At 45.8% G+C, this 26306-nt stretch overlaps 1 protein-coding gene across 1 annotated transcript in view; it reads left to right on the top strand.

Moving 5' to 3' along the window:
- The window catches only part of ITGA1 (integrin subunit alpha 1), a 144344-nt gene that overhangs the window by 65467 nt on the left and 52571 nt on the right, over nt 1–26306 (top strand). The window contains exons 10-17 of the mRNA XM_088469455.1: nt 6203–6276; nt 10821–10965; nt 16480–16622; nt 16868–17011; nt 20109–20339; nt 22729–22859; nt 23591–23757; nt 23848–23981. Of these exons, the coding sequence (XP_088325581.1) occupies nt 6203–6276; nt 10821–10965; nt 16480–16622; nt 16868–17011; nt 20109–20339; nt 22729–22859; nt 23591–23757; nt 23848–23981 (1169 nt within the window). The remainder of the gene's footprint in view (nt 1–6202; nt 6277–10820; nt 10966–16479; nt 16623–16867; nt 17012–20108; nt 20340–22728; nt 22860–23590; nt 23758–23847; nt 23982–26306) is intronic.

Raw genomic sequence — 26306 nt, 5'->3', positions numbered from 1 at the left:
CCATCGCGACCATCATCATGGCCGCTCGCAATAGCTGTGGGTGGTAACCCACAGCAATGCGAGCGGCCAAGAGGCCGCAACTAAAAAAACCTGCAAGCGCCTCTACCGTGTGCGGCATAATGTGTAAGGGACATTACTTTATGCAGCATAATGTCTAAGGGGCATTACTGTCTGCGGCATAATGTGTAAGAGGCATTACCGTGTGCGGCATAATGTGTAAGGGGCATTACAGTGTGCGGCATAATGTTTTTAAGAGGCATTACCGTGTGCGGCATAATGTGTAAGGGGCATTACCGTGTGCGGCATAATGTGTATGGCGCATTACCTTGTGCGGCATAATGTGTAAGGGGCTTTACCGTGTGTGGCATAATGTGTATGGGGCATTACCTTGTGCGGCATAATGTGTAAGGGGCAGTACCGCTTGCGGCATAATGTGTAAGGGGCATTACCTTGTGCGGCATAATGTGTAAGGGGCATTACTGTCTGCGGCATAATGTGTAAGGGGCATTACCGTGTGTGGCATAATGTGTAAGGGACATTACTTTATGCAGCATAATGTGTAAGGGACATTACTGTCTGCAGCGTAATGTGTAAGGGGCATTACTTTATGCAGCATAATGTGTAAGGGGCATTACCGTGTGCGGCATAATGTGCAAGGGGCATTACCGTGTGCGGCATAATGTGTAAGGTGCATTACCGTATGCAGCATAATGTGTAAGGGGCATTACCATGTGCAGCATAATGGGTAAGGGGCATTACCGTATGCAGCATAATGTGTAAGGGGCATTACCATGTGCGGCATAATGTGTAAGGGGCATTACCGTGTGCGGCATAATGGGTAAACACCTTTTCTTCTGCATGGTTTTTTTTTTTTTTAGGATTGGGGAGGGTGGCGCCAAAGGTCTAGAACCGGACCTGCCCGGCTACTAAGGGCTGCAGCCAACACAGGGCCTGATTCAGCAAGGAATGCAAAGGACAGTGGGCCTCATTCAGAGTCGGTCGTAGGATGCAAGCGGTCGTTCAGAAACAGGGCGGCCGCTTGCATCCTGAACGGCCGCCTCCATGTCGGTCGTTAGGCTGTGGGTTAACACCCACAGCTCTAACGACCGCTAAGGGAGATGGTCGGGGCTTACGACGAGACCCTAGGGTAGGGTCTCGTCAACCTTAAGCCCCAGGGAGCTTCCTGCTGTGTTTCAGCAGGAAGCTCCCCACTGACATGACTGATTATGTCAGTGGGGACGCCCCCAAACGGCTAGCATTCCGGCGGGAACGCCTCCGTTTGGGTAGGCACGCCCCCTGCCCGCCCAGCAAACGGAGCGAGCTATCACTTAACATCGACAGCTCGCTCCGTCTGCTTCGAGCCCGCTAACGACTGATCACCCATCGTTAGCGGGGGCTCGCGCATGCGCACAACGGACCCGGCTCCGTTGTGCGCATGCCCCGTGGACCAACATCGAGTCGGTTGCGAGCGCTCAGCGCTCGCGACTGACTCTGAATAAGGTCTAGAATGCACGCTCCCAGCTGCTGTGAGAATATGCTAATCAATGCATATGCACGGAGACAGCAGCACACGATGCAGACGCCCGGCCCTATAGTAAACCACCCATCTCCCCAGTGGCGTATCTATAATGGGTGCAATATGTGCAGGGCACAAAGGCCCCCGGGTCCAGGGGGGGCCCGCACCACACACACTGTACCCATTTTTTATTTAACTTATCTGTATGTGGTCCGCGTCGGGTCTCAGCGCTGCACAGAACACCGGAAAATGGCCACCACGGCCATTTTCCCGGTGTTCTGCGCATGTGCAGTAGACTCCGGGCACACTCTAGTGCCCGGAGGCTACTAAGACTCTGGTGGCTGGCCAGCCACGTCAGTCGGCTGCCAGCCACCAGGGAGAGAGGAGGGAGCCCCGCACGGTGAGTGCACACGGGCCCCCTCCTCTCTTAAGACGCCCCTGCATCTCCCTTTACTCATAGCCTGAACAGTACGCAAGATAGTGTAAATATTAGTAACATCGAGAACCATCGACCACATTTGCATAATAGTAATTGACCAGACCTCGCGCAGGATATTGGCAACTTCCTTTGTGCACGGAGTCTCATCACTGCTTCCGTCGCCGCACTGACTTAATTATGGATGCCCCTAAAAAGGCGTCCCAACGCACAGGCACGCCTGCGTTCGCCCGACCACCCCCATCACCACCCACAAACGTCACTTCCTGTCAATATCGGAAGGGGTCTGCGTACATGCTGCATGTAGTCTGCGTATGCTTACCCGATCGCACTGTCTAGTTCGCGCACATGCAGTGCGATGCATGCGCAGTACAAAAACATTGTCCAAGTGCGTGCGTTCTCTCCTTTGCGTTGCTTGCTGAATCAGCCCCACAGCCCCTAGTAGCTGGTGTTATGCGCATGCTTCTGTCCCGGTGCCTGTCAGGTCTATTACGCAGGCGCCGGGACCCTGCTTGGAGGTGAGTGTCTCCTCAGTCCCTCTCTCCCTCTGGTCAGCGGCAGCCCCCCTCGTCCAAGAGGGTAGGAGCCGCCGCTGGTTTTTGACTATGCCCAGTTCAGGCCTTTACTACCTAAGTAACAGTAAATACCCACACTACAGTTACTGTATCAAGACTTTGGGGCATATTTATCAATTATCAGGTTTTAGACCCAATAATTATAATTTCTTATCGCTGCAATAAGAAATTATAGATCACCAGGATGTACCAAAACTCACAACCAACCACAGGGACTCCAATAGAAGCCCATCCCTGCATTGTGTAAAATTACAGTGATCGCTTTTGCAATCACTTTACTTTCCATTTTGGAACACTACCTACCCTGCGTCCTACCTCACATGTGCTGACAGTGCATGTGCGAGCGGGGAGTGAGCTGTCGGGCTCACAGGGCTGGGGGCGTGATGTGGCCAAAGGGGGCGGGGCCCGGCACATGACGCGACATTGGGGGCGGAGCATGGGGGCGTGACAGCACGATCGCGTCATCGTGGCTCCGCCCCTCTTCACAATGCTGTGATTAATTGCATTGTGCAGCCGGGGGCGGAGCCACGATGACACGATTCAGCGCGAATCGCGCCACCGGCCCCCCCTGCTGCCGGGGTTTGTACTGAAAAGCGCGGGGGGTGCGGGCATATCGCCGGGGGCTGGGAGGATTGAATGCCTTCCCGGGAGGTCGGGAGCGGCACCCGATTTTCGGGAGGCTCCCGACCAAATCGGGAGGGTAGGCAAGTATGCTGGGGAGGGATTTAGAGGATCCCTCTCCTGGACTCTTTTGTGATCTGTAGGCCATAGACTACCACACCAAACGTCATCTGAAGAGTGTGTTTGCTGAAGAGGACCTGCTGCAGAATGCTCCGCATTCCAGAACGTGGTAAATCCAATGCCATAGCTGCCCTATGGGGGATGGTTTGCAGTCAGGAATAGAGGGACTGCAGCAGATATCAGATATATGTACCCAAGGGTGTGTCCTTGTGTGCTAGGGAATTTAGGCTGAATGATAAATATTCTTTGTATACATAGCTGTTTATATTAGCTGGCGACACATGTATCAGGCGTGATTACACACATGAACAGACCGTCATGCATATGTATTCTCTCCGTAAGGGGAATTCTTTCTTGCATATAGCTCATACCTGTCCAGCATAGTCCTATTTATAATGGGTGCAGGGTGTGCGGTGTACACCAGCCTCTAAGTCCAGGGGGTCCCACAGAGCACACCAAGCACCCAGAGCATACCTACCTGCTGCCAGGAAGCAGGTCCTCCCACCTACATGGCACCATCTTCCCAGTGACATCTTCAAAAACATTGCACAACACAGTGATAGCAAAAATTCTAGTACTGTACCAGAGCCTTTGCTATATTGTGCGCACGCGTCATCTTCCTGAATGTCATTGGTAAGATGGCGCAGCGTTAGAGGCAGTGGAGTATCCATAATGGGTGCAGTGTGTGTGGGGCACACGGGCCTCCGGGTCCAGGGGGGTCCCGCACCGCACACACTGCACCCATATTTTTTTTAAACTTACCTGTCCAAGGTCCCGCGTCGGGTGTCACTGCTGCTCAGAACATCGGAAAAATGGCCGCCGCAGCCATTTTCCGGTATTCTGCACATGCACATTAGACTCCGGGTACACTCTAGTGCCCGGAGTCTACAAATGCTCTGGTGGCTGGCCAGCCGCGTTAATCGGCTGCAAGCCACCAGAGAGAGAGGAGGGGGCCCCGCACGAGGAGTGCACACGGGCCCCCTCCTCTCTTAAAATGACCCTTGGTTAGAGGGGTTATGGGCAGCACAGACGGTGTAATGGTTAGCATTACAGCCTCACAATACTGAGGTCATAGGTTCATATCCCACTACGGCCCTACCTGTGTGGAGTTTGTATATTCTCCCTGTGCTTGCGTGATTGTGCTCTGGTTTCCTCCCACACTCCAAAAATATACTGGTATGTTAATTGGCCCCCAATAAAAATTAACCCTAGTGTGTCTGTGTGTGAGCATGTGGTAGGGAATATAGATTGTAAGCTCCATTGGGGCAGGGACTGATGTGAATGACCAGATATTCTCTGTAAAGGTAGGGGGATATGTGTGTGCTATATAAATAACTGACAATAATAATAATAATAATAATAATAATAATAATAATATGCCCCTGCTGTCCAGACTTAAGCTGGCCATACACTAGACCAACTTGCATCCAACCATCCAACTAGTTGATTGGTTGGAATGAAAATCTGGTAAGGTATGAAAGCAAATGACAATCAGCAATTTGCTCCCAAATGCCGGAAAATGGACAAAAACTGTTGTTTGAACAAATTGTTCAGATCAAACATTTAACAAACTTGTCTGACGACCATTTTCATCTGTTTTCTGGCATTTAGGAGCAAATTGCTGATCATCATTTACTACCATACGTTACCAGATTTTCATTCCAACCAATCAGCTAGTTGGATGAAAGTTGGTCTAGTGTGTGGCCAGCTTCATGTTTAAGATAGTGTTTCCCAAATCCAGTCCTCCAGAAACCCCAAAACTACATATTTTGTTAAGACTCCTCCCAGAAAATCAAGTTAAATAATTAGTACCACCTGTGGAGCTTTTACATTGTGTCAGTCAATAATGAACACACCTGTGCTCCAGAATAGAGAAAACGTGCACTGTTAAGATGGGTATACACTATACGATGTGTGTATCCAGCGACTGTGCAATGCGATGTAATGATACATTGCGTGCGCTGTACACACTGCACGATCCGGTTTTACAACAGCGGGATATATCATTGCATGCTGCTTGTAATAGCACAGTGTTGTTAAGTGCATTGTCCCTTCTGCTGTGCAGAACAGCAGATGGGAAGATACCATGAACGACCATCGTGAACAACGGATCGGACGTACAAACGGAATCATTATGTAATACCGACAGTGTAAGACCGATGGATCAAAACCCTGACTGGTAAGTACCCTAACGCTCCCCTCTCACAACCTTAACCCTCCCTTAGTGGTGCCTAACTCTAACCTCCCCCCTTTGGCGCGTAATCCTAACCCCCCCTCTACCACAAAGATTCAGTTCAGCTGTCACTACTCAGTTACTCCCAAATGCAGTTGCAACCTGTCAAATCAGTTATTGGAAACCAAACAATCTCCTGCAAACTTTTATCAAAATAAAAACTACGCCTATTTGACAATTTTATTATTTAAGAAAATATAGAAAGAAATGTATTAAATGGAATTGAATATGACAAAGTCACAACTCAGTATGTTTGCCTGCAAAGGATTTGCAACAAAATATTAAAAAGTGAAAGTTAGATTTAGGATATTTTAGTTTGTACCATTACTTTTGACCCCTTAAAAAGTGGGAGGCACATATAGAAACCGTTGTAATTCCTACACCATTCACCTGATTTGGATGTAATTACCCTCAAATTAAATCTGAAAGTCTGCAGTTAAAGCACATCTTGTTTGTTTCATTTCAAAGCCATTGTGGTGGTGAATAGAGGCCAAAATATGAAAATTCTGTCAATGTCCCAATATTTATGCACCTGAACTGTATGTATATCATATCTTTGTATTCATGCGCACAGTGAAATCACAAAATCTACGTTACTCAAACTTGCTTCAATGAGTACAGAAAACATACAATCAGTAAATTAATATCTAAATTATTTAAAATGTTTAAGGACGTATTAACAATGATCTTTTGCTTTTCAGCTACAACTGAGCAGCAGGCATCATCCTTTGAAATGGAGATGGCTCAGACCGGATTCAGTGCTCACTATTCTAAGGTACATATAAGCCTTCTAAAATATGGGCTATTTTTAGATATACCTCTCCTTGCTCCATCCGTTCTCTCTGCCACAGCCAACAACCCTCCCTGCCACTTTCACACCCCAACAGTGTCGGACTGGAGCATGAATGGCCCACCGGAGAATGCAGTGGTAGGGGCCCATGCTTAAGGGGTGTGGTTATCCATCAGAGGGGGTGTGGCCAGTCACCCAAAATGCTTGGCTAATCAATAGGTGTAGATTCTATTGAAGGGAACCAATCACCCATATTGATCAGTGATAACTTACCATCTAATAGAGTAACAATATATAATTTGAGGTCTGGAACCTGACACCTTGAAGAGGGGGTGGGCCCTTAGGCAGTGGGGCCCTCCGGGGATTTCCCCTGTACCCCTGTGGGCCAGTCCAAGCCTGCACCCCAAACATAACTACTTGGCCACTGTTCTTCCTCTTCTTCTTCTCTCTGGCTCCTGACAGCGTCATGACTCATGGCGGTGGAGGAAGCCAAGAGCCCGAAGCCTACAGGGAAGGTCTGCTGTGCCATCCCCTCGGCATTGCGTATGTGATGGTGACACTGGTCGGACCATCCTTGATATGGCCTTGATACATCTAGAAATACACATAGTTGCTGTCCCCTTTAGATGGTACAGCCCCAAAGGGAGTGCTTAGTGCCTTCTACTCCTCATATAGTTATGTTGGACGATAGTGTAATCTCATAGCTAGCAGTGTGATACCAGCGACTAATTGTTTCTTTGTCTTGACTGCGGGGACAGCCAGAAGGTACATCCTGCGCACATAGCTCATCCAACTCAGGCTGAGGAGATGGCTTGGGGCATATAAGACAAGGGGAGAATATGTTACAAGGGGATAATGGGGAGGGCATATGCCACATATACTGTTCCCACTCCTCCTTTGTCATCTATAAGGGAAGGGGCAGCCACTACTCATTTACATACTAAATTAATAAAATGACCCCATCTCTGACATCATATGTACAGCCATGGCCAAAAGTTTTGAGAATGACACAGGTATAGGTTTTCAAAAACTCTGCTGCTTCAGTTTGTATGATGGCAATTTGCATATACTCCAGAATGTCATGAAGAGTGATCAGATGAATTGCAATTAATTGCAAAGTCTCTTTTTGCCATGACAAGGAACTTAGGGCCTGATTCAGACCCACTCGCTAGGATGCGTTCGCACGCAGCAAATCCCGCGATCGCTAGTAAGACATTAGCACGCCCACTATGTCTTGCCGTGCAATCGTGGTATGTATTTATTTAGATGCCCACCAGCCTATCACAAGTTGCCCACTTTCCCTTAGTAAGATACGTCATCTCCAGGAAGTGTATGGAACAATCGGTAACATCGAGTAACATACATAGCACTTGTGGCTGACCATACCCTACCGCAGGCACTGCTGTGTGTAATTCAGCCATGTGACGTGTATGCTGACGCTGCATATTAGTTATGCACACCCCTGAAACGGCGTTCAGATGCACAGACACACCTGCATTTTCACCACCACACCCCCATTTCCAACGACCACCCCTGTCACCACCCACAAACGGCACGACCTGCCACTCGTTCTAGCGGGGCATCTGTGTACAGGGTGCGAACACTTCGCGATTGTATGGACTGGTTCGCGCACGCGCACTGCGACTTATACGCATGCGCTGATTGCAAACATCGGCAGGCTACCTGCAAATGCATCCTAGTGAGCGGGTCTGAATCAGGCCCTTAATCCCAAAAACAACATTTCCAATGCATTTCATCCCTGCTACAAAAGGACCAGCTGACATCATGTCAGTGATTCTCTTGTTAACACAGGTGAGAGTGGTGACAAGGACAAGGATGGAGATCACTCTGTCATGCTGATTGAGTTACAATAACACACTGGAAGCTTTAAAAGGAGGGTGGACCCGGAAATCATTGTTCTTCCTTTGTTAACCATGGTTACCTGCAAGAAAACACGTGCAGTCATCATTGCTTTGCACAAAAAGGGCTTCACAAGCAAGGATATTGCTGCTAATAAGATTGCCCCTAAATCAACCATTTATCGGATCATCAAGAACTTCAAGGAGAGAGGTTCAATAATTGTGAAGAAGGCTTCGGGGTGCCCCAGAACGTCCAGCAAGCTCCAGGACTGTCTCCTAAAGTTGATTCAGCTGCAGGATCAGGGCACCACCAGTGCAAATCTTGCTCAGGAATGGCAGCAGGCAGGTGTGAGTGCATCTTCACGCACATTGAGGCGAAGACTTTTCTAGGATGGCCTGGTGTCAAGAAGGGCAGCATGAAGCCACTTCTCTACAGGAAAAACATCAGGGATAAACTGATGTTCTGCAAAAGGTACAGGGATTGGACTACTGAGGACTGGGGTAAAGTTATTTTCTCTAACGAATCCACTTTCAGATTGTTTGGGGCATTTGGAAAAACACTTGGCCGGTGAAGGAGAGGTGAGCGCTACCATCAGTCCTGTGTCATGTCAACAGTAAAGCATCCTGAGACCATTCATTTGTGGGGTTGCTTCTCAGTCAAGGGAGTGGGCTCACTCACAATTTTGCCTAAGAACACAGCCATGAATAAAGAATGGTACCAAAACATCCTCCAAGAGCAACTTCTCCCAACCATCCAAGAACAGTTTGGTGATGAACAATGCCTTTTCCAGCATGATGGGGCACCTTGCCATAAGGCAAAAGAGATAACTAAGTGGCTCGGTGAACAAAACATTGACATTTTGGGTCCATTGCCAGGAAACTCCCCAGACCTTAATCCCATTGAGAACTTGTGGTAAATTCCCAAGAGGCAGGTAGACAAACAAAAATCCACAATTTCTGACAAACTCCAAGCACTGATTAGGCAAGAATGGGCGGCCGTCAGTCAGTATGTGGCCCAGAAGTTGGTTGACAGCATGCCAGGGTGAATTGCAGAGGTCTTTAAAAAGAAGGGTCAACACTGCAAATATTGACTCTTTGCATAAACTTAATGTAATTGTCAATAAAAGCCTTTGACACTTATGAAATGCTTGTAATTTTACTTCAGTATACCATAGTAACATCTGACAAAAAGGTCTAAAAACACTGAAGCAGCAAACGTTGTGAAAACCAATACTTGGGTCATTCTCAAAACTTTTGGCCATGGCTGTATGTGCCCAAACTCACACTTAAGCTCGATGTGTGATGACTTGTAGTCATTCAGAATGTTGACATTAATTTAATCAACACCATAATGGCAACATTCACAATATCGACACTGCATAATGTCGACCTGTTCATTATGTCTACATTATAAATGTTGACAATTGACAGACATAATGTGAACACTCCTCTTTTAGCCTTACCCTAACTCTAACCCTAATTGCAGCCTAACCCTAATTTCAGCCTAACCCTAACTTCATAATGTTGACATTTTGTCAGTGACGACATTGTGAAAGTCGGCATGTTAAATGTCGACATTAAGAACATGTCAATATTCCGACACGTTTTCGACATTCTGAACTTGTCGACATTATAGTGTCCACATACTGAATGGTGACATTCTGACTACATCCCCTTAAACTTGAGAGTGTATAAAATAATTGCCTATATGTTCATGTGCGCCCAAAGAGTGATGTTACTGGTTGGGCACATTGGTGGTGAAGAAAAATTCTGGGCACAACGCTTTATGTGGTAGGAATTCAAGTACAGGTGATAAATTGGAAAGTGCTGAAATATCGTTATCGTTCAGTCTTCCAAAAAATCGCTGTGTGTGTAGTGTGTACGCACCTTTAGTGCTTATACTTCCTTGTGGTGATATGTTACAGATCGCATTCACAATGACAGCTCAATGTTTCCATAAACTCCTCTAGGAAAAGAAGACGTGAAGAAGACGGGCATTCTCTCATACCATTGCTTTAGAAATATCCGTTGTATAGTTTACAATATGCAGATAGACCTAATGAATGTGCTGTAATAAAGGCATGCAGTCGGGATGCCGACAGTCTAAATGCCGACCGTCGGCATCCCAACTGTCTAATCCCGGCAAGTGTCTAATGACAGTCGTTGAAACCCCGACGTTTGTCATTAGTCCTATGCCAGGAGCCCGACACCCGGCTTACCGACCGAAGGTAAGCCGGGCGCGGACATGCCGCGGGGGGTGGGGGAGGGTTAGGGGCTCCCGGGAGGGATGTAGGGTTAGACACCCCCCTGGGAGGTTAGGGTTAGGCTAGGGGAAGGGGGGGTTAGGGTTAGGCACCCCCGGGAGGAGGTTAGGGATAGGCACCCCCCCGGGAGACTTAGGGTTAGGCTGCGGGGAAGGGAGGGGTTAGGTCTAGGCACTTAGTGGGGGGTTAGGGTTAGGCACTTAGGGGTGAGGTTAGGGTTAGGCACCCCTAAGGGAGGGTTAGGGTTAGGGGGGGGTTAGGTTAGTAAATACAAAAAATACCTGTCGGGATCTACACTGCCGGGCTTCCGCTGTCGGGATTTGAACCGCCGGCCATGCGGCCGGATTTATGCTGATTCTGTAATGAAGCACTGCCTCATAATATACTGTATATCCCCTTTTCTTAGGACTGGGTGATGCTTGGTGCAGTTGGAGCCTATGACTGGAACGGGACAGTGGTCATGATTAAGTCTGATGCTGTTGTCACACCTCAAAATAATTCATTTAAGACAAGAAGTCACGAAGGAAATGAACCTCTGGCAGCTTACCTTGGTCGGTAAACCTAAAAACAAAGTTATCATTGTTGTGTTTGTTATACTTTTATTTATCATTACTTCAATATAAGTTGTAACTTCAGGCAATGAATATGGTCAAATACATTAATCGCAATAACATCAAAGGTGTGTTCTTTCTAGGCAAAGTGGCCCTGGGACAGTGGTGTCACTGAGGATGGTGTCTCCCAGGTGCACCCACTCACCCTGATACCCCGTCTATGCACTCATCTGCGCGCACTCTTGGCCTCATGCCTGCAAAGCCATTGACATTTTGGGGCATGACACCCTCAATCTCATGGTGGCGGCTTGCCCAGTGTATCCGCACATCATCTATCACCACTGTTTGGTGACTCGATTGGTGTCATCAGCTCGGATGGCGTCACCACTTGCAGCCCGCAACCCCCTAGTGACGACCACTGCCCTGGTATGCTGCACAAGATTAAGCAATCTGTATTAAGTCTAAATCCATGCAGAAATTGCTAGTTCAACATGGTTTACGCATCATTTTGTATTGCTGCAATTTAAGAAAAGCCTAAAGTAGGAACTATCAGATATATCTCTTGTGTTAGGAAAACTAACGTTGCAGACGCCAGGCCCCATTATTCTCTCTGGGCCAATTTACCAAGCTCTGAAATATTTCACTTTTGGGAGCTTGGCCCCAATAACTAATGCTACCTGAAAATGACGTTAGCCGTTCTGCCCTTATGCGGTGACTCTATGACAAGCTCCTCTCTTCTATACAGTAGAGTACGTATTTACATTATACTGTGTACAAATATGGGAAATTCAAATTGTGCATGTATAACTAATACTATGAATCTGAACTCTAGACTTGATATAAAAATAACTACTGTGACTTCAGTTGGGCTTATCTTGAGATAAGTGCAACTCATTGTACATAGGTAAGATTTATTTTTGCAACAGGATTTTTACATGTGCCTTCAGGATGTGTGAAACGGTAAATACTGTAAGAACGGGGCCGGATTAAGTTCTGTGAGGGCAAAAAAATGTATGGGGGCCCCTATCAATTATATATACGTGGCATAAGTGGTACATTGACAAACAGCGATAAGCTAAGCTTAGTACTGTTTGTTAAAAACTGAAAGGAGGACATAAAGGGGTTATGTCTCGTTGTTAAATGGGGCCCATGGGCTTCACATGACAAAAAAAACACATACACACACAGGAAAAAACACACATATAAACACCCAGGTGAAGGATCCTGGGCAAGGTGAAGGGGGCTGAGAGCTGGGAAAGGTGAAGGATATGCTGGACACGGTGAAGGGGGCTGAGGGCTGGGAAAGGTAATGGATGCTGGGGAAGGTGAAGGATGCTGAGGGCTGGGGAAGGTGAAGGGGGCTGGGGAAGGTGATTGGACTAAGGGCTGAGGAAGTTGAAGGTGGTTGTGGGCTAAAGCTGGCCACACACTAGACCAACTTACATCCAACCAGCCAACTTGTTGATTGGTTGGAATGAAAATCTGGTAACGTATGGGAGTAAATGATGATCAGCAATTAGCTCCTAAATGCCAGAAAACTGATGAAAATGGTCGTCAGACAAGTTTGTTAAATGTTTGATCTAAACAATTTGTTCAAACAGTTTTTGTCAATTTTCCGGCATTTGGGAGGAAATTGCTGATTGTTATTTGCTTTCATACCTTACCAGATTTTCATTCCAACCAATCAACTAGTTGGATGGTTGGACAGAAAATCTTTAGGTGTGTACCCAGCCTAAGTGATATTGCTGTTAAACTGAACATCTCAGTGGGTACTGTGCACAATATCGTTCTTCAGGGTACAAGAAAAAGTGTTTATGCTGGGTACCAAAGCAACTCATAGAAGTTCACAAAACCAATAGGATGGGATTGTCTCTTGTGCACTTTGGGGGGTGATTCAGCAATGGACGGCATGGCAAAGCTGCACGCAGTCTATAGATACAGGATGTATGCACGCAGGCAGCTTTGCAATTCCGTCCTTGCAAATATGCAAATGCAGCAGGATGTGTATGACACCCCCTGCTGCATTTGAGATCCCAGCACTGTGACCGAGGTAATCAGGAATCTGCGTACAATGGAGAATCAGCCACTTGATGCGGTGCCATGAGGAGGGAGTGCAGTTACTGCAGCGTATTATTACAGACGATGAAACGTGGCACTGGAGATGAATCAAGCATCTATGACATGGAAACGAGCATTGTCCCCACCTTCAAAGAAGGTCATGGTGACCATGCTTTGGGACCACCAGGGCATGCTTCTTGTTGATTTCTTCACCAAGAGAGATGCTGTCCGCTATTGTGACACATTGAGTCTGTTGCAGAGGGCCAGGGCCATTCAGTGCCGGAGAGGGCTGGGGGAAGCACAGCTAGTGACAAAGTGCTGGGCTCTCCCCCAGCTTGACTTTACACGGGAGGCATGCCGTGCAGGCACACACCCAAATAACATCACATAGGGGGCGTGGCTTGTAGCAATTAGACCATGCCCCCATTTTGCCGCTCTTGACATCCTTCCAGCACAGGGCGCGGCTACACTTGGAGCCGGCCCTGCAGAGGACAATTCATCAAAAACAACCTGGGTTGCTGCAAACAGACATCGTATTGCTGCATGATAATGCCAGCCCACATTCAGCTAACTGCATGTGTGAGTTGTTACGCCGCATCCATTGGGAGGGGGTTGGATACGGGATGTTGGTGCTTGGGATCCCAGTGGTCCAAATTTTGATGCTGGCATCCCGACACCTGTCAGTAGGTATCATAACCCTTCTCCTACCCTAACCCTCCCTCACCGCAGCCTAAACCTAACCCTCCCCCCCTTAGTGCCTAACCCTCCCCCTAGTGCCTAACCTTAACCCCTCCCCCCAACCCTGCTATTACCTTTGGGATGCCGGTGTTCGAGATGTCAGCTCCAGGATTCTGACAGGTGTCAGAAGACCCCTTTGCCTGGATTGTGACCTGATCCCATTGGACCAGGTACTGGACCATCCTTCCTACAGCCCTGACCTGGCACTGAGTGATTTCCATCTCTATGAAAAATTGAAGAAGCACCTGGGTGCAAATAAAATTCAGCAAGCCGTCATGTCCTGGCTTCAGGCACCTGACACTGATTTCTGCTATGCCGTGATAGATGCTTTGGTGTACCATTGGAACAAATACTAACAGTAGACAAGTACAGGGACTATGTGGAAAAATTCAGAATTAGATGACTCCACAGGATCTTAACATTTTTCTTTTTCAAAGTAGTGTTGTTCACATTCAATATATTTTTTACAGTGTTTCAACAACGATTCAAAGACGTGCGGTAGACTGTTTTGTGACATTACTTCTAGTGTTGCAGCTGTGGCATTTTTCACTTCATCATCTGTTGAGAACTTCTTTTCACGCAGTAATTTTTTCAGGTTTGGGATGTCCAGAAGTCACAGGGCATAAAGTCTGGGCTAGTTGGAGGGTGTTCCAATGCTGTCCCATTAATTTCAGTCAGTACTGTCAATGCAACAGCAGCAACATGTGGTCGGGCATTGTCTTGGAGCATAAACCACTGTTTCTTCAGCAAATGTCTTTTCTTCCTCTTGGCTCCACGCAATTGGGTTTTCAGGACGTTTGCATAGTAGTCACCATTAATTGTCTGTCCACGGGGAACCCAGTGCTGTAGGATCATACTGTGTGCATCAAAGAACAGCAGAAGCATGACTTTTCACACGCCTAAGGAATCACACAGAATTTTTGGGGCAGAGGTGAATTCGAGTGTTTCCATACACTGAACTGTTGTTTGGACTCCGGTTCATAATGACGAATCCATTTGTCACACATTAAAATTGATGTCAGGAAATCGGGTATCCTCTCCGACATTCGAACAGTGTTCTTGAATGAGTCAACTCGTTGTTGCATTTGCTCTTCTGTGAGATTTCTGGGTACCTACCAGGCACACACACGTGATGCATTTTCAGTTCCTTTGTCACAATTTGCTGGACATCTGTAACCACGGTGGATGGTCTCCTAGAAAAAGCTTAGTCAGTCACTCGTGTATTACCCTATTTAAAGTGCGTCCACCACCGAAATACTGCAGCACGGCTAATTGTTTCTCCACCCTCCACCGTATGCTTGCCGTAACATTTCATAAGTTTAATTTCCGCATTTTCCAAGTTTAACACAAATTTCAGTCACACATCTCTGACGTACTATCACAGACACGTCTTCCTCATCCTCCATGACGAAACCCACGAAGATCTTCCACTCGCTGTGATCAAACAAAGACGACTACGGCAGTCCAATCGCAGGTTCAGACACATCAATGTATGGGACAGAAAAACAAAGGCAGTCTCATTACTTTTCAATCAGCCCTCGTACTGTATATGTACGAGTTGAATCAATGTATGCAATTAGATGTCTTATTACCTTATTTATTGAACCACTCTCGTACAGTCCCATGCACTATTCACCATTAAGCAAAGAAACATCAGTTCAATTTCCCGATCCCATTGTCCTAAAATTAGAATGACTAGTATTCTTGAGTGAAATATATGAGAAATAGTAGACAGGTAAAATAAACAGGTGCTTTCTGAGCACCACGCTGGCCCTTCCAGTTCCCACCACACGGAGGCCTACGAGTTGCCTACTTTTGATCTAAACATTGCCAACATTTAATACTTCAATATCTGTTTTACGGAAAGAAGATGTTGTCCCATACACTGTAAAAATCTGAGTAATGAAAGGACAATATCACGGACTGCTTTTTGAGGCAGCACGTCTACGAAACACAACGAATGCTTCTACAATGCAGGAAACAGGTGCTATGTTTTCTCCCATGGGATGCTGTGTGCACATTCCTGTTTTGTCTATACAGTACATTGCACACAACAATTGAAGCTTTAGGATTTCTGATGACAACATCAAATGCAGCTTCAGACAGTGACAGGATGCACTCTACATTGCTGGTCACTGTGGGGTCTTCCTAAAAGTGTCTGTGTCTAGACCAAAACAATTTAAAGGAACAACATTTTCGGGAGCTCCCTAGTAATTCAGGAAACCTTACGTCATAGATGGACAATGATCTACAGTATACTCCATATCTGACTGAGCAACACTTTCCTGATCTCAGTTACACACTGGCCTAAGTAGTAGGGTCAGCTTTCAACTGAAGACCTAAAATGTGGATCATCAAGTCTGTCAATCCTTCCTTATGCTCAAACATAAGGTGTACAGTACTCATCACTTACACATAATGGAGGCAGCCATTTTGTGGGTGTGACTAATATTTAAAAGACTTCAGCCAAGCAATCCGTAGACACTTGTGATGTTCCTAGTTAATCGATAGGCTGAATATTGGTCCAGCAAACACTGTGACTGAGGATACAGGTAAACGTTTATCATGCTAATATTGGGTAGGCACAATGCTGCACTATATCATGTTCCTCACTATGTTTCACTCAAAAACAGTTAAAGTAACCTCTAAATGTACATACGTTCTTGATCTAAAATCCAGTCATATTAATTGGGAATTTGGCCTCTTTATATCTTATAGGTTATACTGTAAGTTCTGCATTTATAAATGGAGAGGAAATCTACATTGCTGGGCAACCACGATACAACCACACCGGCCAAGTTATCATCTACAAAATGAACGGAAAGAAAATTAATATACTTACAACATTAAATGGGGAGCAGGTAAGTGTCTTCCTGAACAGCCAATTAACTGATTGTAGCATTGTTCTCGTATTTAACATATCTCCTACGCACACTTGAGGCAACCATTCTGTGCGCTGATTTCTTAATTCCAACAATGTATCTGTTAATTAACCAGGAACTTGTAAATTGTAACCTGACTGACATAATCTACACCAAGTTATTTGCATTAGATTTACCTAATCTGACTGTTTTCTTTACATTAATGCATTGTTTCTTTTCTTCAGATTGGCTCTTATTTTGGCAGCGTGCTTACCACAATGGATGTGGATGGTGATTCCGTTAGTGACATCCTTCTGGTTGGTGCGCCAATGTTTATGGGAACAGAAAAACATGAACAAGGAAAGGTTTACGTTTATAGGATATATGAGGTATAAAATAGTGGATTGCTGCGTTTTCTTTTTAGGTCTAGTGCGGGTAGGAATCAGGCACCAGTCTGGTAGGCTTTAGTGAGTAAGTGAATTTTGAGCGAGCGTTGGAAGCACTGAAGGCTGCACGAGTGAGAGTCTGAGACAGCGAGGTAGATAAAATTAATTAATCATTATAGTGACTTGACAAAATTTCATTAACAGCAATCTACTGTAACCATCTCAGAGCTCCTGATTGTAGTTTCAAATTGCGATCAGATTGTAGCTACACCCAGTTTATTATTAAGGTTTAAGACATGGATCTGTTCTGTTTTTGACAGATGAATGGAAGCTCACATATCATTCACACACAGGACCCCCGAACCCAGCCCCCAATTCCCCCCCCCAACCCAAAGAGATGGAAACAATGTGCAAGTTCCCATTACCAGATAGACAGGCCCATTTCATATAGGCAACAGCACTTTAGGAAGAGGTATGGCATAGCAATCTTTATAGAGGCGATGGGACAGTGCTTTTTGCAATCTCACCAGAGTGGCCATATTAAAACTGTGTGTGTGTTTTCCACTGTTTCAAATGATCCCTGAGTGGTGCCTCTATCCAGCATCTACATTGTATTCCTGAGCCTAGCTCTCAGTTCATGCAGGAGGGCAACAGGTAGCAGTATCCTCCCATGCAACAAAGTGCAACAAAGTGAGTGCCAGACATATACATACATATCTCTCTCTCTCTCTCTCTGTGTGTGTGTGTATGTATGTATGTATGTATATATATATATATATATATATACAGTCAGGTCCATAAATATTGGGACATTGACAGAAATTTCATATTTTGGCCAAATCAGGTGAACGGTGTAGGAATTACAACGGTTTCTATATGTGCCTCCACTTTTTAAGGGGCCAAAAGTAATGGGACAAACTAAACAATCCTTAATCTAACTTTCACTTTTTAATACTTTGTTGCAAATCCTTTGCAGGCAATTACAGCCTGAAGTCTGGAACGCATAGACATCACCAGACGCTGGGTTTCATCCCTGGTGATGCTCTGCCAGGCCTCTACTGCAAATGTCTTCAGTTCCTGCTTGTTCTTGGGGCATTTTCCCTTCAGTTTTGTCTTCATCAAGTGAAATGCATGCTCAATCGGATTCAGGTCAGGGGATTGACTTGGCCATTGCATAACATTCCACTTTTTAGCCTTAAAAAACTCTTTGTTTGCTTTTGCAGTATGCTTCGGGTCATTGTCCATCTGCACTGTGAAGCGCCGTCCAATGAGTTCTGAAGTATTTGACTGAATATGAGCATATAATATTGCCCAAAACACTTCAGAATTCATTCTCCTGCTTTTGTCAGCAGTCACATCATCAATAAATACAAGGGAACCAGTTCCATTGGCAGCCATAAATGCCCACGCCATGACACTACCACCACCATGCTTCACTGATGAGGTGGTATGTTTTGGATCATGAGCAGTTCCTTTACTTCTCTTCTCTTCCCATCACTCTGGTACAAGTTGATCTTTGTCTCATCTGTCCATAGGATGTTGTTCCAGAACTGTAATGGCTTTTTTAGATGTTGTTTGGCAAACTCTAATCTGGTCTTCCTGTTTTTGTGGCTCACCAATGGTTTGCATCTTGTGGTGAACCCTCTATATTCACTCTTGTGAAGTCTTCTCTTGATTGTTGACTTTGACACATATACATCTACCTCCTGGAGAGTGTTCTTGATTTGGCCAACTGTTGTGAAGGAGTTTTTCTTCACCAGGGAAATAATTCTTTCGTCATCCACCACAATTGTTTTCCGTGGTCTTCCGGGTCTTTTGGTGTTGCTGAGCTCTCCGGTGCGTTCTTTCTTTTTAAGAATGTTCCAAACAGTTGATTTGGCCACACCTAATGTTTTTGCTATCTCTCTGATGGGTTTGTTTTGATTTTTCAGCCTAATGATGGCTTGCTTCACTGATAGTGACAGCTCTTTGGATCTCATATTGAGAGTTGATAGCAACTGATTCCAAATGCAAATGTCACACCTAGAATCAACTCCAGACCTTTTACCTGCTTAATTGATAATGAAATAACGAGAGAATAGCTCACACCTGTCCATGAAATAGCTTTTGAGTTGATAGTCCCATTACTTTTGGTCCCTTAAAAAGTGGGAGGCACATATTGAAACTGTTGTAATTCCTACGCCGTTCACCCGATTTGGATGTAATTACCCTCAAATTAAATCTGAAAGTCTGCAGTTAAAGCACATCTTGTTTGTTTCATTGCAAAACCATTGTGGTGGTGAATAGAGGCCAAAATCTGAAAATTCTGTCAATGTCCCAATATTTATGGACCTGACTGTATATATATAATATATTAAATCTAGAAAAAGAACCTTATTAACATAACAAGTATAAAAAAAGGAAGGCCAGATATCATTTTAAAAATTGTAACTATAAATTAGATATGTGTGGTTCGGTTTTACTCGGATTTTAAAAACGGCATCATATTGGCTATCCAGCTGTCACGTGTTTTGGATAGCCAATAAGATAAATCCGAACTTGCGCTAATGTGGCGAAAAGAACCGAGTAAATCCGAACTCGCACATCTCTACTATAAATATGGCAATAATCAGAAGCCCACATATAGTACTGTTATAATTCCAAATAGGTTATAGTGATTATGATTTCATTATCTTATTTCCACATAGGTGAGACAGTCTATCCAACAGTTAAAGCACTTCATCGTTGGAAAATAAGTCCCACTTTTTCCTTACAGAGAGTCTAATATATAGGATAGCCGATTTTATGCTCAAGTCATCAGTTCTTTGTGGGCCCAAGACTTATCATTCTCTAGCTGGTCTCATCATTCTAGTGTGCCACTACTTTATTCTGTGTCCGGATATTGTTATGTTTTAAATAAAAGCAGACAGTATTCTTCCGATAAAGCCCCATTTAATTAGCGTGACGCGTTCCTTCCTCAGAATGTTTCTTATGGTTGTTTTGAAAGTGGAGGAATACAGAATTCCGTAGTATTCGCAGTAAAGATATGCTTTCAGTTGAAGAGCAATTACTGCATTTATTAGGAAGACATTTGATAATAACAGATATTTTGTATTCACAGAATACATTTAAACATGAAATGAGTTTGGAACCTTTAAACCAAACCTGTAAAGAAGAGATGGAGAATGAGCCGTGTGGAGCTCGCTTCGGGACTGCTATAGAAGCGGTGAAGGATCTCAACCTTGATGGATACAATGATGTAGCCATTGGGGCTCCATTAGAAGGAGACCATCGGGGAGCTGTGTATATTTATCACGGGAGTGGAAAGTCAATAAGGAAAGAATTTGCTCAGGTATCTGTCACCCATTGTACTTATGTAATTAAAAAATGGTTTTATATTTCTTTTATCAATTTGAGAAATACTTCCAGTTTACCGCTGATCTTATATAGAGACACAAGCACCAGCAGCCACTGTTGGCCCTCATTTATTTAGTACAGGGGTGGGGAACCTTTTTTGTGCCGAGGGCCATTTTGATATATATGACATTATTCGCGGGCCCGGTGCAGACCGCACCCCCTCCGTGTGATGTCACACGGGGGTGGGGCCACAATCGCCGGTGATTACAGCAACGCCTGGAGCATCCTGAGGATGCTCCCGGGAGCTGTAAGGGCAGTGGTGTGACCATCTGAAGTGTTCTAAGGATGGCCCAGGTGGCACAGCTGCATAAATTCTTGCTGCCGAGTGCCATTCTAGGCACCACGCTAGCCAGATGAGGCTAGCAGAAAAAAGCTCTGAGGGCCAGATCAAACGATTTTGGGGTCCTTATATGGCCCTTGGGCCTGAGGTTCCCCATTCATGATTTAGTAAAAAGAAGAAAACAAAAAGAACAGAATGAACCTGGTCTTAGTAGAAAATTGTGGAAAACTAAAATTTACAAGCCCAATGCTTGATGCTCCTTTAATGTGTTACATGGTAACGTTAATAAAGTACATTTAGGGGCAGGGGTGTATCTATAATGGGTGCAGCGTGTGCGGCGCACACGGGCCCCTGGGTCCAGGGGGGCCCACACCACACACCCTGCACCCATATTTTTTAATACTTACCCCACTGAAGTCCCACGTGGGCTGTAGTGCTGCAGAAAACACCTTTACAATTTTCATTTTCCCAGCATTTTGCGCATGCGCAGTAGGGAGATCACCGGGAAAACAGCAGTACGCCATTTTCCCAGTGACCTGCACATGCACAGTAGACTCTGGGCACAGACTAAGAGCTGCTGCTGTGGTCAGTGCGCAGCCAGCCACCGGGGGGAGAGAGGAGGGGGACCCGGATGGGGAATACACACGGGCACCCTTCTCTCTTAATACACCGCTGTTTAGGGGGTTACTAACATTGGGAGAGATGTACTAAGCTTTGGAGAGAGATAAAGTGGAGAGAGATAAAGAGGGTCATTCAGACCCGGTCGTTAGCGCCGATGCGCTCGGACCGGGTCGATGGCCCCCCACAGAGCATGCGCACGACGGCGCCGGCACCGTCGTGCGCATGCGTGAGACCCGCTACGACCAACTGCGCCGGTCGTAGCGGGTCTCAATCCAAAGGGGGCGAGCTGTCAATGTTGATTGACAGCTCGCCCCGTTTGGAAGGCGGGCCGGGGGGGTGGCAGCCCAAACGGGGACGTTCCCATGGGAACGCCTACCGTTTGGGGGCAGCCCCACTGACATCACTAGTGATGTCAGTGGAGAGCTTCCAGCTCAGACAGAGCCGAAAGCTCTCCGGGACTTACGACAATGGAGACCCTACCCTAGGGTCTCGTCGTAAGCTCCGATGGTCGCGATGGTCTTGACCATCGCGACCATCACCTTAGGCGGTCGTAAGGCTGTGGGTGTTAACCCACAGCCTTACCACCGCAAAGGAGGACGTCTTGAAAATTCAAGACGTCCTCCCCTCATTCAGACCGACCGCACGCTCTGTGCGACCGGCTCTGAATGAGGTCCAAAGTACCAACCAATTACAGGATGTTTGAAAAAAGGCAGTTAGGAGCTGATTGGTTGTTACTTTAAGAACCCTTTGTACTAAGCCTTGGATAGAGATAAAGTGGGCAGAGATAACGTACCAACCAATCACCTCCTAATTGTCATTTTACAGTTTTTGAAAAATTACAGAATCTGTTTTTTTGGTAGTTTATCTCTCTCCAAGGCTTAGTACAATGGAGTTGTACACATTGGAAGCAGCTGTTAATCATCACACAGGAAGGCATAGCCATACCCAGCTATGCCCTGGTCATGCCTCCACTATGCCACGGCCATGCACCCAGAGCGCAAGCCACTGCTAAACGTTGGAGAAGAATCAATATTGTTAAAACAAATATACAAAGGGGCCTAGCTGTGCCTCCTCCTGCGGCCATGGGCGCCACCAGCACCGGGTCTACCAGGGCTCTCAGTGAGATTAAATCCGGAGGTTTGGATGCCAAAATCGAGTCCATTTGCAGCAAAGTTGAAGTTGCAGATAAAATCTCTGTTGCCTACAGTATTCAGTTATTCTCTACATTACACCGAAAAATAAATATACAGTATACTGCGGTGTAAAGTCTGTAGAACCGTGAATTTTACCCCTTTGGTTAAGTATGCCATTTTAAATTTTGAGTTTATTAGTTATTTGAGACTTTTTGCATACAGCAATGTTCTGATTACTGTACGTTGCATAGTTCATTACAACTATAAAACCTTTTGTATTTTATGGACAGCGCATTCCTTCAGGCGGGGACGGAAAAAAAGTAAAATTTTTTGGTCAATCTATTCATGGACAATTGGACTTAAACGGAGATGGTCTGACAGACGTAACAATCGGAGGAGCTGGAGGTGCTGCACTTTTTTGGTATGTACAGAATATATTCTTGAGCAGGGGATTATTGGAATTTGTACTAATTCCAATAGGGTTCCATGACTTTGAAAACCCATGTTGAAAGGGGGGGTTATGTGGTGGCACAATGAAGTTATAACTATTTACAAAAAGTCATATCATGACTGGACCCTTTAAATAAATTGACCTTTGCTTTCACCACAAGCTGTCGTGAAGAAGAATTTACTGTAACACCACTCTGATTGTTAAATGCACTTCATTTTGGAATTTTTTTTTGTATGTGTAAAAAAGATAAATGTGTTTGAAAGTCATAAAACTAATTGACATAATACAGTAGAGTCAATACTCCGAGTAAACTTTGAATGCATAGGGCTTTGTACAATGTGCAGACATTGTTTTACAGTATGTGTAGGAAAACTTCAACTAGAGCTAATTTTGCTGCTTTGAAGTGTAGTTGATCCCTGTGTCTTAGTGTCTCTGCCCCCTGTGCTAAATGTATTGTATTATTCCAAGCCTAACTGTAACTCTGTATTGTGTGTTTAACAATAAATACTCTGATAAGCTAAACTTAAGTATATAATTGATACATTTTGACACAGGTACTGGTTGGAAAGCTATTCAGTAAATACTTCACAATTTGGCTGACCATTGTACTGAAACACGTAGCTATGACATACTCTACCTTGAATTAGTACTTTCGAGACTGCGGGTGTTGAAGCAATAAATGAGTTTAGCGCTTTCCCTAGGTCTCGCGATGTTGCAGAAGTTGAAGTGATATTACAGTTTGACCCGAACACCATTAATATTGAAAAGAAAAATTGCAAACTGAACAACAAAGAAACAGTGTGCGTTGCTGCAAAGTTTTGTTTTGAGATATATATAAAATCTGATGGAAACAAAGAGCAAAGGTTTGGTAAGTTAGAGGGGCTGAAAGCTAATTGAATTTCTGATGTGCTAAAATTAATGACATTTTGTTTTTACACTTTTGTGTTTATCTCCACAGATTTGGTGTACAAAATTACACTCGATTCACATAGATTTATATCCCGAAGTCTTTTCAATGAAACCCATGGGCGGATTGTACAAGGCATTATCAATCAAAGTGGGAAATGTGTGGACTACACCTTCTATATGGTGGCAAGTAATAATGTTCTCTCCTCACTATGCTTCCCTTTGTTCTATATAATTAGACATAGTTTCCACTCCTATTTTTCAATAATCCAATCAAACATAAAACCTACAATATGAAATATGCAATGTATGCAAATAGCATGAATGCACACATGAAAACAACACTATCTAACGGGGTGTATGCAGTGCCCCCAGTAGTAGTCCTCCTATAAAGTGCCCCCAGTAGTAGTCCTCCTATAAAGTGCCCCCAGTAGTAGTCCCCCTATAAAGTGCCCCCAGTAGTAGTCCCCCATACAGTGCCCCCAGTAGTAGTCCTCCTATAAAGTGCCCCCAGTAGTAGTCTCCCTATACAGTGCCCCCAGTAGTACTCCTCCTATACAGTGCCCCCAGTAGTAGTCCTCCTATAAAGTGCCCCCTGTAGTAGTCTCCCTATACAGTGCCCCCAGTAGTAGTCCCCCCTATGCAGTGCCCCCAGTAGTAGTGTCCCTATACAGTGCCCCCAGTAGTAGTCCCCCTATACAGTGCCCCCAGTAGTAGTCCTCCTATAAAGTGCCCCCAGTAGTAGTCCCCCCTATACAGTGCCCCCAGTAGTAGTCCTCCTATAAAGTGCCACCAGTAGTAGTCTCCCTATACAGTGCCCCCAGTAGTAGTCCCCCTATACAGTGCCCCCAGTAGTAGTCCTCCTATAAAGTGCCCCCTGTAGTAGTCTCCCTATACAGTGCCCCCAGTAGTAGTCCCCCCTATGCAGTGCCCCCAGTAGTAGTGTCCCTATACAGTGCCCCAGTAGTAGTCCTCCTATAAAGTGCCCCCAGTAGTAGTCGCCCTATACAGTGTCCCCAGCAGTACGCTACCTATACAGTGCCCCCAGTAGTAGTTCTCCTATACAAAAAAAAAAAGCAACTTACCTGATCCCCGTTCCTGCCAACGACTGCCGCTGTCCACTCCTCTGGGCCCGCTCTCGCTCTGCACTATGGGATGGGAGAGACGTCATGATGTGGGGGGGAGCCGGAGGGCAGAGCTCATGAGTGAGCTCCAGCCTGCTCCCTCCATGGACGCAGCAGCCAATGAGAGTCTGTCTGACTCTCATTGGCTGGCTGCTATAACAAACACGCTGGCGGCTGTGTGTTTGTAAGCTGTGTAGGGCAGACCGCTCTCAGGGCCTGATTCAGAGCCGAACGCTCTGACCAGAGCGCTCGCTCTGAATCAGGGCCCTCCTCCCTCAACTTGGAGCGGCCTCACCCTCATACCACCCACAGCTATAACGAGCGTCCATGATGATGGTCGCGACGGTCAAGACCATCGCGACCACCGGGCTTGCGACGAGACCCTGCGGTAGGGTCTCGGTGACCGCAAGCCCTGGAGTGATTTTGGCTTTATCAGAGCCAAAATCACTCCCACTGACATCACTACAGATGTCAGTGGGGCCGGACTCAGACGGTAGGCGTTCCCATGGGAACGCCTCCGTCTGGCAGCCACGCCCCCGGCACGCCCACCAAAGGGGGCGTGCTGTCACTCACCATCGACAGCACGCCCCCTTTGGTGTGAGACCCATAACGACGGCTTGGCTGTCGTTATTCGGGTCTCGCGCATGCGCACGACGGAGCTCCCTCTGTCATGCGCAATTCGGCACCATCGACCCACTTGCGAGCGTCCTGCGCTAGCAAGCGGGTCTGAATCAGCCCCTCACTGCGGTCTGCCCTACACTTGGGGCCCGGGGGACTAGCGGGTTAGTCCACCCATTGGCTGCTGGTGGCACTGCCGGAAGGCGTCCCCCCCTTTGGCCGGTGCCCCTGGCTAGTGCCATCCTGGCCAATGGGTAGATACCCCCCTGCTATCTAATCATGTACTAACATTAACACATAACATATGTTAACACATAACATATCTGAAGGTCTGAACCGTAGGTAATCTTATGATGGCAGATTTAGGTCAGAGTCCTTACCATTAATGCTGTGTTTAGGTGAGGATTCTGAGACCATGTGAGATCTAAAATAGAGACCCCCACTATCTCCTACCCATGACGCCTTGGGAAGATAACTTCGAGGCCTGAGTATTCAGTTAAGCTGATACTAGGCTGGTCACTAGATGGAACTTAAACAGAAATAAATGCATATAAAACAATGATGAAGACACAACAAATAATTTAGATTCGTTTTGTACTTGAAAAAATACAATGGGAATAATTTACACTAAAAATATAGATATATTAAAAATCACTGAGACGATTCACTATAATATTGGTAGATATATCGTATAGAGGGAATCCGTATGTTATATACTGCCGAGCCCGGCAGATGAAATACTGATGCTGGCATATGGAGATCCCGACAG

This window comes from Taudactylus pleione, unplaced genomic scaffold (genome assembly GCF_031769625.1).
Source record: "Taudactylus pleione unplaced genomic scaffold, aTauple2 ptg000092l, whole genome shotgun sequence".
Classification (NCBI taxonomy): domain Eukaryota; kingdom Metazoa; phylum Chordata; class Amphibia; order Anura; family Myobatrachidae; genus Taudactylus; species Taudactylus pleione.
The sequence above is the reverse complement of the archived record's forward strand: the minus strand, read 5'-3'. Positions and strand labels throughout refer to the sequence as shown.